The sequence below is a fragment of the Nicotiana tabacum genome, chromosome 18 (assembly GCF_000715075.1).
Source record: "Nicotiana tabacum cultivar K326 chromosome 18, ASM71507v2, whole genome shotgun sequence".
Taxonomy (NCBI): Eukaryota; Viridiplantae; Streptophyta; class Magnoliopsida; order Solanales; family Solanaceae; genus Nicotiana; species Nicotiana tabacum.
The window spans coordinates 83,959,722-83,973,175 of record NC_134097.1 but is presented as its reverse complement, the minus strand read 5'-3'; the positions used below and the strand labels follow the sequence as shown (position 1 = coordinate 83,973,175).

General features: G+C 36.2%; 2 protein-coding genes across 2 annotated transcripts; both read left to right on the top strand.

Moving 5' to 3' along the window:
* Nucleotides 1-421: 421 nt before the first annotated feature.
* Nucleotides 422-1,207, top strand: LOC142172567 (uncharacterized). Its single transcript, XM_075236216.1, has one exon. It carries the CDS (start codon nucleotides 422-424, stop codon nucleotides 1,205-1,207), a length of 786 nt encoding a protein of 261 aa, XP_075092317.1.
* Nucleotides 1,208-1,222: 15 nt separating this feature from the next.
* Nucleotides 1,223-5,105, top strand: LOC142172566 (uncharacterized). The gene is made up of 4 exons (XM_075236215.1): nucleotides 1,223-2,532; nucleotides 2,646-3,381; nucleotides 3,706-4,297; nucleotides 4,447-5,105. The coding sequence occupies exons 1-4, from the start codon at nucleotides 1,223-1,225 to the stop codon at nucleotides 5,103-5,105; spliced, it is 3,297 nt and encodes a 1,098-aa protein (XP_075092316.1).
* Nucleotides 5,106-13,454: the final 8,349 nt, after the last annotated feature.

The window sequence follows — 13,454 nt, the reverse complement described above, 5'->3', positions numbered from 1 at the left end:
TGGATCAAGAATCAACTACCCAACACCTTATGAATGCTGCAAGGAAAGGTGACTTATCACCTACGCAAGTGGAAAAGGCAAAATCAGCAGCAAAAGGTAAGAAGAAGCAACAAAAAGATAATTTTGCAGCACCAAAAGCTGGGGTGCACACAAGGAGAACGCTAACTAAATCCAACAATCAGTGATGAATGCTCTCATTTGGAATATAAGGTCAGTCAACACACAGCAGGCCTTTGAAAGGTTGACAAAAATGCATAGGCAAAATCACTATGATTTTGTAGGATTAATGGAGCCAAAGCAACAAGCAAAAAAACTGGAAAGGTACAGAAACAAGATAGGACTTGCACAGGCAATTTCAAATGTTTCCAACAAGATCTGAGCTTTTATAGATGAGGTATTTGAGGTAACTATTATGTACAATATGGTGCAACAATTAACACTAAGATTGTTTCATACTGAATCGCATGTGGAGTTTGTCCTAACATTGATATACGCAAAATGTGATGCAATTGAGAGGATAGAATTATGGGATTCATTATATGCAATGGCAAGGGATATGGATGCATCATGGCTTGTAGGAGGTGATTTCAATGTAATATGGGACGAAGAAGAGAAGTTTGGTGGGTTGCCTGTGTCATTGAATAAAATTGATGATTTTCGACACTGCATCAACACTTGCAATCTATTCGACCTTGGATTTAAAGGCAACATATTTACATGGTGGAATGGGAGAGCAGAGGAAGACTGTATATTCAAAAGACTAGACAGATGTTTGGCCAATGTTGAGTTCCAACAAACATTTCCAGGAATAGAGGTGCAACATTTGTCAAAGACTAGCTCTGATCATAGTCCAATGTATCTGAAGTGTGATATTGAGACTCCACCTATAAAAAAACCTTTTAAGTTCTTGAATTTTTGGGTGGAACATGCGACTTTTAAAGATGTGATGAAAGAGAATTGGTCTGCTGATTTCAGTGCAAATCCTTTTATTCTTTTTAATCAGAAGTTAAAAAAATTAAAGAAGGCCCTTTCATTGTGGAGTAAGGCTACATTTGGAGATATTTTCCAAAAGATAGCAAGTATGGAAGAGGTAGTGATGGTTCATGAAGCAGAATTTGAAGCAAATCCTACAGGGATGAACAGGGAAAGACTACAAAAGGTTCAGGCAGAATTGATCAAATGTCTGGGACTAGAGGAGAAATATTAGCAACAAAAGGCAGGCATGACTTGGTTCAAGGAAGGGTATAGGAACACTAAGTTCTTCCACGCACAAGTGAGAGGTAGGAGGAAGAGACTTCAACTTAACAGAATTCAAAACAGTGGAGGAACCTGGATTGAAGAAGAACAAGAAATTGCAGAAAAGGCTATCAAATTCTACGAGGAACAGTTCACAGAAGCAGCTACTCCTTCATCATTTGATATCGTAGAGCATGTTCCTAATCTGATTAACACTGAGCAGAATGCAGAATTGATTAAGCAACCAATAAAAGAGGAGGTTAAAGTGGCAGTACTTGGACTTAATGGTGATAGTGCTGGGGGGCCAGATGGTATGACAGGAAAATTTTATCATTCTTGTTGGGACTTAATAGGGGATGACCTATACGACATGGTGAGAGCTTTTTTCAATGGTCATGAGCTACCCAAGTGTGTAACACACACAAATCTAGTTCTTCTACCAAAGAAAAAAGAAGTTACCACCTTTTCTGATTTAAGACCAATAAGCCTCAATAATTTTTCTAATAAGGTTATATCAAGGGTGGTACATGAAAGGCTAGTGAAATTTCTCCCAAGTCTGATATCAGAGGAACAGGCAGGTTTTGTTAAGGGAAGGAATATAGTAGAAAATATCCTTCTAACTCAGGAGATAGTGACTGACATTAGACTTAGAACTAAGGCTGGACCTAATGTCATCGTGAAACTAGATATGACCAAAGCTTATGATAGAATATCTTGGCTATTCCTAACCAAGGTACTGAGAAAGATGGGATTCATAGAAAGGTTGATAGGGATTGTCTTTGGATTAGTTTCAAACAATTGGTATTCTATTCTAATAAATGGTCAAGCTCATGGGTTCTTTAAGTCCTCAAGGAGAATAAAACAAGGTGATCCTGTATCTCCAACTTTGTTTATATTGGCAGCAGAAGCATTATCTAGGGGTCTCAATGCACTACATACTAACATGTATTTTTGTGGTTTTGGGATACCAAAGTGGAGTCCAAAGATCAATCATTTGGCGTATGCAAATGACATGATTATTTTCTCATCCTCAGATGAAACATCTCTGCTGCTGATTATGCAAGTGCTGAAGGCATATGAAAATGCATCTGGGCAGCTTGTTAACAAGACCAAATCAGCTGTGTACCTGCATCATTTAACAAACATAGAAGTGGTCAGCAAGGTGGAAAGGATCACAGGCATTCATAGGAATGATTTCCCTATCATATATTTAGGTTGTCCGATATTTTATGCAAGGAGAAAGCTGGAATTCTATCAGCCCCTAATTACTAAGGTAATGGACAAACTGCAATCATGGTAGGGCAAGTTATTATCAGTAGGGGCAGGGCAGTTCTCATATCCCATGTATTGCAAAGCATGCCTATGCATCTACTATCAGCTTTAAACCCTTCAAAGTATGTGATAAATAGGTTGCACAAATTATTTGCTCAGTTTTTCTGGAGCAGCACTGTAGGAGGAACTAGTAGGAATTGGGCTTCATGGAATACCTTATGCATGCCAGTTGAGAAAGGAGGAATAGGTTTCAGGTCACTGCATGATGTAACAAAGGCATTATTCAGCAAGTTGTGGTGGAATTTCAAACCAAAACCAAGCCTATGGAGCCCTTTCGTATGTCAGAAATACTGTAAAAAATTAAATCATGTAATTGTTCCGTGGAAAAGGGGGTCTCACATCTGGAGAAAAAAGTTGGAATGCAGAGATCTGATTGAACATCAAATCCTTTGGCAAACAAAAATGGGATCCTCACTATTTTGGTATGAAAACTGGACAGGTCTTGGGGCACTATATTTTTTAGTTCCTCAGGACTTTGGCATTGATGAAAATGTACATAATGTACATGATGTTACCTTAGATGGTGAGTGGGATGTGGACAGGCTATTTGAATTGCTTCCTGAAGAGTTAGCAGTACACATTCTGGAGAAAATCAAACCACCTTCAACAATGCGGGTTCTTGACAGGCTTTTTTGGATGCTGGAAACAAGAGGATATTTCAGTGTTAAGTCAGCATGGGAGTATACGAGAAGAAGAGACGAACCAAGAAAAGCTTATAGAATGATTTGGGTAAAGGGACTGCCTATCAAAATAGCATTTTTCATGTGGAAAGTGTGGAAAGCAAAGCTACCTTTAGATGATTTATTGAAAAGGGTAGGTTACTGCATGCCATCAAAATGTTGGTGTTGTGTACAGCCTGACGAGGAATCTCTTCAGCACTTGTTTTTTAGATCAGAAACTACAAAGACAACTTGGAAGTATTTTCTATCGAGGGCAGGAATAGATGTGGAGGGACTTACATTGCACCAAGCAATCACAAAATGTTGGACTACAAATGTGTGCTTAAGTTTAAAACCAGTATTGCAAGAACTCCCCTCATGCGTAGTCTAGGAACTTTGGAAAAGAAGAAATAGTATGAAGTATGGGGAGGCGGTGACAACTAGCAGGATGATTTATCAAGTTTCAACAAATCTACAGGCATCGGTGAAAGTGAGAAAGCCTGGGATGGACATGGTACCTCACAAATGGCAAGATCTATTAGCTATGATGAAAAACTTCACTCCTAAACTTAAGGTTACAAAGGTCATGTGGGAATTTCCAAGTGCAGGATGGCTAAAAGTTAATACGGATGGTGCATCGAGGGGAAATCCAGGCAGGAGCTCAATAGGTTTTTGTATAAGAAATGAAAATGGTGACATAATCAAGTCAGTAGGGAAAGAGATTGAGGAGACAACAAACACAGTAGCTGAAGCGAAGGCCATGGTAGAAGCACTAAGGTTCTGCAGATTTCATCAATACTCACATGTATGGCTTCAAACTGACTCAATGTTATTAAAAAAGATAATGGATGGGATCTGGAAACCACCATGGATCATTTCTGAGCAGGTAGAGGAAATTATGCAACTAATGAATGGGAGCAATTACACAGTTACTCATATTCATAGGGAGGGCAACAAGCTGGCAGACCACTTGGCTAATTATGCTTTAGATCATGGAGAAATAGAATGCCAACAATTCTGGCATCTAGATGCACAGGGAAGGAGGTTGGTTAATGAAGATAAGCTGCAATGTCCAAATCTAAGGGTGAAGGTGAACAGGAGATAGGAAGCAAAGAGAAAAGGAAGAGCAGGAGGCATAACTTAATCGACCAATATATTCAAATCCTAAGGGAGGAGGATATAATGATTGGTATTTCTAACTTTCTTTTCTCTAATGCAGGTGCCACTACGATGCTTATGGAAATCCATGCTGCAACTTTCGAGATAAATGATGCAAAAGAACAAAAACACATCAATAATCGAGCACAACAACAAAGACTAATGGCATTGGCAACCCAACCAGCATGGGGTGAAAGCGTGCTTTCAGTTCATTGGATATTCAACCAGCATGGTGCAAAAGTGTTTAATATCACACGCATGGTTCAGTTACAAAAAGGATCTGGGAATATAAAATTGATTACTCCTCATTTCGAGCACAACAAGAAGCAAATGGCATTGGAAACACAACTAGCATGTGCAGCAAATATGTTTTCGAGAAAAGTAGGCAACAAAGGCCAATGTCTTATATTAACGCATGTTTTAACCCACTTTCGAATTAATAATCTTTTAATGTGCACACAAGGTTTAATGTGGAAGGCCTGGCAGACAAAACATGCTGGTGAGCAAAGGAATCAAATGGAAAAGTGGAATGCACATGGAAAGTTATCTAGGATACATAAAAGCATGCAATACTCTAGGATGAAGGTAATATGGGATATATTTCTTTGTGATGCAGCTGTAGGTGGGGCTCACGTGCTTCCCACCACAAAGCTATCTTCATCAGCTCAATCGATAAAGCAAAATGAATGCAGCAAGGGGAAAAGATACCATGCACGATAGTTTGCTGATTCAAATAGTTGCTGATTTTGTGATTTTGGGAGTGGAAATTACAGCAGGAAAAACAACAACAATGGGAATTGGTGCATACGGATATCGACACTAACAGCAGTAATGAATGCACGCGCAAAGGATATTAAACACAGCAGTTGGAAAATGCTAAGGGACAACGAGCACGCAAAGGAGGAAGCTACATCTAACTGTGCATTGTGGCTTTTTCGGAGTCTTAAAAATATTTTAATGTGCACACATGGTTTAATGTGGAAGGCATGGCAGACAACACATGCTGTTGAGCAAAGGGATCACATGGAAAAGGATGTAGGTGGAGCTCACGTGCTTCCCACCACAAAGCTGTCTTGACTACTCGGCTTCATCGATGTCGTGCAACAAGGACGAAGCAGATGTCGTCTCCATCACGAGCAGATATCGTGCACAAGGCAGATGTACAAGCTTAAGTGCACTGGTATGTCACCAGCATAGACGAACGGATGTGGCAGTAGTGATCGAAAATGGAGGATCGACAGTTGCAAATGGATTTGCACGCAAAGACTAATTGCTAAAGGTACCTCGAGGAGAGCATGTGAGTCTACAATGGAGGATGGAGGGAACTCGATATGGAAACAAAGTACAGCATGCGTTAAACAAGGATCGTTGCATTGTGCCTTTCACATGCACATTCTTGGATGCAGAATTGTATTTCAAAGTTTAATTGCATTAATGTGACATCAATGTTGAGTGCAATACTCAATTTTGATAATAGGATACTTGTTACGTTCAAATTTTATTTCTTTCTTTCAGTTCGTAGGATATCATGACATTGTATTTCGTATTCTATATGGTTATTAATAAAACTAGCCCTAGGCGTTTGCCTAGCGGACTAAAAAAAAGATTTCTATAAATCCTAGATTTCTATAAAATGTTAAATAAAGTTAACTACAATGTTAAATAAAATGTTAACATTTTTATAAACCCTAGATTTCTATAAAGCCTAGATTTTTATAAAATGTTAAATAATGATAAATACAACCTAAACCCTAGGTTTCTATAAAATACAATGTTAAATAATCAATTGAAACACTAGTCATTTGAAACTAATTCATAGCTAATAAACAAAACATTATAAGCTTACACAAAAGATATAAATTGTAATTCTAACCTAGAATTTTTAGGAGGTGGAGAAGGAGAGAGACGTAGCAGCGGCAGAGGCGACGGTGACGGGGCGGCGACAGCTGGGCGGTGGTTGTTGGTGGCGTGGGTGGGGCATCTGGTGCTGGGAGTTGGAAGGGGGGGTTGAGTGTGAGAGAGAAAAGAGAGATTTTGGGAAATTTTTAGAAAGAATGGGAGGGGATCCCGGTTTTGACAGTCTGGAATTAAAAATAGCGACCACAGTTGGTCGCAATTTTGGTAGGTAAATCAGTTTTGAATTTTTAGAAATAGCGACTAAAGTTGGTCGCTATTTCTAAAAAAATTATATTATATAAGCTATATTCGATATAATATTAGCCTAATACACTTATACTTAGTGCATAGTATAGCGTAAGTATATATATATTATATATATAAGCTATATTCGATACAGTATGACCTAATACACTTATACTCAGTGCATAGTATAGCGTAAGTATATATATATATATATCTATATTCGATACAGTATTACCTAATACACTTATACTTAGTGCATAGTATAGCGTAAGTATATATATTATATATATATAAGCTATATTCGATACAGTATTACCTAATACACTTATACTTAGTGCATAGTATAGCGTAAGTATATAATATATATATAAGCTATATTCGATACAGTATGACCTAATACACTTATACTCAGTGCATAGTATAGCGTAAGTATATATATTATATATATATAAGCTATATTCGATATAATACTACCTAATACACTTATACTTAGTGCATAGTATAGCGTAAGTATATATAGTATATATATATAAGCTATATTCGATACAGTATTACCTAATACACTTATACTTAGTGCATAGTATAGCGTAAGTATATATATTATATATATAAGCTATATTCGATACAGTATGACCTAATACACTTATACTCAGTGCATAGTATAGCGTAAGTATATATATATTATATATATAAGCTATATTCGATACAGTATTACCTAATACACTTATACTTAGTGCATAGTATAGCATAAGTATATATATATATATATATATATATATATATATATATATATATATATATATAAGCTATATTCGATATAATATTACCTAATAGACTTATACTCAGTGCATAATATAGCGTAAGTATATTATATATATATATATATATATACAAAAATCACGTGCTTACAATATATATAAGTTATATTCGATATAATATTAGCTAATAGACTTATACTCAGTGCATAATATAGCGTAAGTATATATATATATTTACCTAACCTGTCCAGGACGTACCTGCAGTCAATTAGATATATATATATATATATATATATATATATATATATAACCTTGTCCAGGACGTACCTGCAGTCAATTAGCATAGTACTAGCACATACAGGTACTTTCAAGACTTCTTCAGGAAGTTTTTGTAAATCCCAAGACTACTTTTAAATAAAAGACAACACATTAATTTTGAAAAGAAAAGGCTACAGATTGAATACACACACACACACACACACACACACACACATATATATATATATATACAGAGAGAGAGAGAGAGAGACACGCACGATTCGTAGTACTATTCATCCCTTGTATTACAAAAGTATTAACGGCTTACATTTATATTATTTAGATAGTAAATACAAAAGTGATTTTTAATTTTGACCATTGTTGACCTGAATAGAGACCAACTTTGGTCGCTATTTATTCAAGAATTTAGTTTAGCGACCAAAGTTGGTCGCTATATTTAAATCAGATTTAATTATATTTCATATAATATTTAAATTAATAATATAATTATTAAAATTGTATAACTGGGCCCCATTTAAGCGACCAAAGTTGGACGGTATCTGCCTACCCTTTAAGTAGCGACCAACGTTGGTCGCCATTTTTATATTATATATATTTATATTTTATAATTTTTTTAAAATAATAATATAATTATTAAAATTTTGTAGGTGGGTCCCACTTTAGCGACCAACATTGGTCACTAATCTCAGTAAATGTTTGACTAAGAAAGTCTGACATGTCCAATCAACATTTAGACTAATATAGCGACCAAGTAGCGACCAACCTTGGTCGCTATTTTGTTTCTTTTATTTATTTTATTATTTTCGCTAGTTTAGCGATCAACTTTGATCGCTTTTTCCCACAGACCAACTTTGGTCGCTAAATTTTGGTCGCTTTTTTTCCAGATTTCTAGTAGTGATGGCTCTAGGTGCTGAAAAAGCGGCGTCCTGTGCAAGGGTCGTCCTGTCTGAGAAAAGTTGTCCTTGTTGATCTTGGACGTAGTTATTTTGGCCTACACTTTGCTCTATCCTATAAATATTATCTAAACTCATTTTGGACGGGGTTAGACATATTTTGAAAGCAACAAAGGCTACAAAACATATTTTGGAGCACAAAATCATCGCATCCTTCATCCCTTTCTCTAGTATTTATTGTTTTATGCTTTAAACACTATTGTGATTGTTCATATGACTATGAGTGGCTAAAACCTCCCTTGTTCTGGGGTTATAAGTAGTTCTTGATTGTTGATGTTATACGATTATTTTGATCACTTAATTATATCATATATTGATTTGTTTACTTAATTCTAATCTTAATTATTTTATTGCGTAGCTAACAGTACAATACTATTTATGAATTTATAGTTAAACTCGAAAGTGGGAACTATAAATTGCATATAGGAATGAATAGATAAATTCTTTAATTCGGGGATTAGAGAATAGGTTCGCAATTGATAGACACATGTTGATTGCCGTAGTTGATTATTATTGTTGGAATTACACATGCATGCTAGTTGATTCTGATTATATACACATATAGTATTAGGTTGGCTTGAATAGGCGAGCAAAGTGTTGAAAGAACCTCGTGAGCACTACAAAATCCTATCAATCAACAAATCAAATAGATCTAGTAGTTGAATCAACTGGAAAAACTCAACATGAATGACATTAACTCCATAACCCTGGAATATTTCCATCTCATTGATCTTCATGCTAAGTTGTTCGTGGGCTCTATTTGCATTCTTGTCTCCTTGCTTGCTTGTCAATTCTCATAGTAGTTTTAGTTAATTAAGATCACAATCATCTCTCGAAAAATCACTTGAAAACTTAGTTTAATTTAATTAATAGTTAGTCACAAATACTCATGAGAACGATATTTTATTCATCACTTTATTACTTATCGACTGCATATACTTGTGTGCACATTTTTCCCAACAATTTTACATACATACATATATATATATATATATATATATATATATATATATATATATATATATATATATATATATATATATATATATATATATTATAATGATGAGAACTCTATACGCTTTAGAATCATTAAAAAAGAAAAGGACATTGTCTAAGAAAAAGCAAAGAATAGTGGGTACGTACTGAGTAGTCATGGCTAGCTAATCATGACAGATATGTCTGATCTTTGCCATTTCAATTTTCTTATTATTCAAAAGTAAATCAACTTGAAGAAATATTCTTTCTTCCACCCACAGGAAATATATTCTTTCATTAATTGTATATATAGGCCTTCCATCAAAGCCCTATATCCACCATTTATTTCTGTCTTTCACTTTCTCTACAATTCACACGAAAGGAAAGAAAAAAGTTCCCATTCTGAAATAGATGGCAAGGTTAATAAAATTGTTCGCCACTGTGTTCCTTATGCTGATGCTTGTCTTTGCCACTGGCAAGTCTTCTTTCTCGTCACAGTTCTTGCATATTGCTAGAAAAGCATCTCGTTTTCTTGTATTACAGCTTACTATAGTTTAACTTTAACACATAACACTCGGATAGACGGTAATATTATCCAATAGTTTCTTGATTTCATGGTTTTACGACTTGCAGAGATGGGACCAAAGATGGTAGAGGGAAGGACATGCGAGTCACCGAGCCAGCGCTTCAAAGGGCTATGCTTTAGGAAGGGAAACTGTGCCACTATTTGCGAGTCAGAGGGCTTCCGCAGTGGCCACTGCCGGGGCTTCCGCCGCCGATGTTTCTGCACCAGACACTGTTAAAAAGCTGCCCATTATTAATGCTGCTTGTTTAAGGAACTTTGTTTCTATTCTTGATATTTGATGTTTTTCTTTGTTTTTGGTTGTTGGATGTAATCTGTGTGGCTTTGACAGTGGAAATATTGATTTATCCTTTGTCTATCTCTCTTCTTTCTTCAGAACTTTCGAATAAAGACATGTCATGTTAAAGAAATTTTAATATGTACCGGTCAATTCTCTTCCCTTGCCAATTTACATAACCGCCAGCCTCTCCTAAACCCTAAACTCTAAATACGTAATTAATTAAATTAAAATGTGATCTCTCTAACAATTTAACCTTTCAAATGAGATACTCACGTATAAAATTCAAATATGTTATTGGTGTGGGCAAGAGTCTAAGGTTCAATAGAGTCTCATCCCTATCCATCATGGTAAAGAATTTGCACGCACTTGGCCTATGAAAAAGAATTACACTTTGAACGGGAAAAGACATCTATATATTTACGGTTAAAACCGGGCCTACTCGATTTTACTATTTGATCGAGACCAGGGAGTTGCATCGAAGGTCGGCCTCGTAATATATCGAGTTCGAGAATCGAGGTGCCTGTCGAGATTGAGGCCAGTAGCGATCGAAACCAAATAGGACAGACTTCGAGCAAAGCGCAATAATAGAAAAGCGAGATATCCGTGACCGGTCGAAAATCATGGCGAAAATCCCGAAATAGATCAAATCAAGGGTGGTTGTTTAGGCTAATCATGGGATTTACTTCCGTAATTAGAATTGTACTATAGATAGGATTTCCCTACTATATACAGAGGGTTCTAATCATTTTGTAGACTTTACATTCCGAGATGTCAAAGCAATATAACACTTTCTCCTTAATTTACATTCTTGTTCATCAACTTGCTTATATTTTAACTGTTTTTGCACCAATCAGTTCCAGGGTATTCAAGCTCGAGGGCTGAATTTCGTTCAAACACTGGTTCGCTTTATCTTATTGTTAATTTCTATTACTAATCTTTACATTTATCAATTGGTATTAGGTGAAATCACGTGTCCTTAAAATCACATTATAAGTTTAATTGTTATTTAATTTTAAGGGTAAACAGTTTGGCGCCCACCGTGGGGATAGGATAATAGTGATTGTGTGGTATTAATTCCCATAACACACACTGCTTTACGCTTGTTCTCGTAAGTGTCTTTGATTTCAGGAATCAACATGTCAAACTCTAAAGTAGCACCCACTCACACAGATAACGGCCTTGGTCTTCATCGCGAGAATGAAAATATAATTGCCCCGAGAAACAGAGTACCTCCACTCCGATGGACCACCAGTCGTAAACCCAGTCGATGTCAGCTCTCATATCACCATTAATGGGAATTTGGGCGTCGACCCTGGAAATAGCGTCCGCAGAGATGCCCAAGTAGCCGATCAGAATGCACATAACGATGAATAAGGCAGAATTAGCCTTCGAATGATATTCGAAATTCTGCAGACTCAATAAGCTGCAATAACGAAACTCCAAAATCAGAATCGAGCACCAAGCAGAATTAAGCTCGAAACATCACAAGAGGTAATTCATAGAGTCAAACCTGTACCGGAGAAATCGAACGCCAATGAATCGGGAACTGACCCCGCCATTATGAAGATGCTTGAGGGGCTCACTAAACGGATCGAATCACATGAAAAGAAAATCGAGGCTAATGACAAAAAGGTAGAAACGTACAACTCATGGGTTGACCAAATACCCGAGACACCCTCGATCCTAAAGGGTTTGGATTCAAAGAAGTTCGTGCAGAAGCCTTTCCCTCCAAATGTAGCTCCGAAGCCCATCCCGAAGAAATTCCGTATGCCAAAAATCCCCAAATACAATGGGACCATCGACCCTAAATGCTACTTTTTATACATGTACAATAAAGGGGAATGACTTAGAAGACGAAGAGATTGAATTTGTTGTATTGAAAAAGTTTGGAGAGACTTTATCGAAAGGGGTGATGATATGGTACCACAATTTGTCGCCCAATTCCATCGATTCCTTCGCCATACTTGCAGATTCGTTCGTAAAGGCACATGACAGAGCAATAAATGTTGCAACTAGGAAGTCAGACCTCTTCAAAGTGAGGCAAAAGGACAATGAGATGTTAAGGGAATTCGTATCTCGGTTCCAGATGGAGCGCAAGGACCTACCCCCTGTCATAGAGATTGAGTTGTTCAAGATTTCACTCAAGGTTTGAATGAGCGAAGTTTGATTGCATCACGACAACTAAAGCAACATTTAATTGAATATCCAGCTATGACCTGGGCCAATATTCATAATCAATATCAGTCAAAGATCATGGTCGAGGATGATCAATTGGGAACCCCTTCCGGTTTTGTTTACTCAAATAGGCACGTCGGCAGAATTCAAAGGGATATCGACAGAGAACCCAGATCTAATAGAGATCGTTACCAACCATACAATGCAGATCGTAAAAACAACGGCCCAAGATATAATCTCGCTCGAAATGATCGAAGGAATGATCGAGGATAGAGCTCCCAAGGGCTCATGAGTAAAAATGGCTTCGATAAATATGTCGAGCCCATGGAAGCACCCGTGACTATCAGAATACAACTTCAACATCGATGCGTCAAGTATTGTATCAGCCATTGGATGGATCAAGGATAATAGATGTGAGCACGTGATTTTTGCCTCACACAAATTACTCCAAAAGAATTCTCAAAATTAAGTCTTTTCTTTAATTATTTGTTATTTTAAGGAATTATTGCGTGATTTTTCTGATTGTTTGCATATATTTATGGGCATGTTTAATTTTATTAATGCATTAAAAATACAAAAATATAGCATTGGCATTTAAGATTTGATTTTACATTTTTTGGAATTAATTAATAATTAGGTGTTTTACAAAAATAAAAATTCAGAAAAAATAATAATAACATATTTTTGTAATTTTAGTCAAATTGTGTGATTTTCTTTTAATTTGGCATTTAATTATTTGTGATAATTATTAGTTAGAATTAATTAGTATTTTTAAGTTAATTTGGTGTTTTATAATTAATTAGGATTTTAGTTTTAATTATTGAAAAGAAAAAGGAAAAGAAAATTGAAAAGGAAAAGAGAATAAGAAGAGGAAAATCTGGTTGGGCCAATTTAGCCAGGCTCAAAACCAAAACTCAGCCAAAC

Excerpts from the sequence above, each read along its gene's own strand:
- LOC142172567 (XM_075236216.1), top strand. The coding sequence starts at position 422 with ATGGTGCAACAATTAACACTAAGATTGTTTCATACTGAATCGCATGTG.
- LOC142172566 (XM_075236215.1), top strand. The coding sequence starts at position 1,223 with ATGACTTGGTTCAAGGAAGGGTATAGGAACACTAAGTTCTTCCACGCA. Across the intron at positions 2,533-2,645 it reads ATGGACAAACTGCAATCATG|GTTGCACAAATTATTTGCTC; the intron begins GTAGGGCAAGTT and ends TGTGATAAATAG. Across the intron at positions 3,382-3,705 it reads TAGATGATTTATTGAAAAGG|GCATCGGTGAAAGTGAGAAA; the intron begins GTAGGTTACTGC and ends ACAAATCTACAG.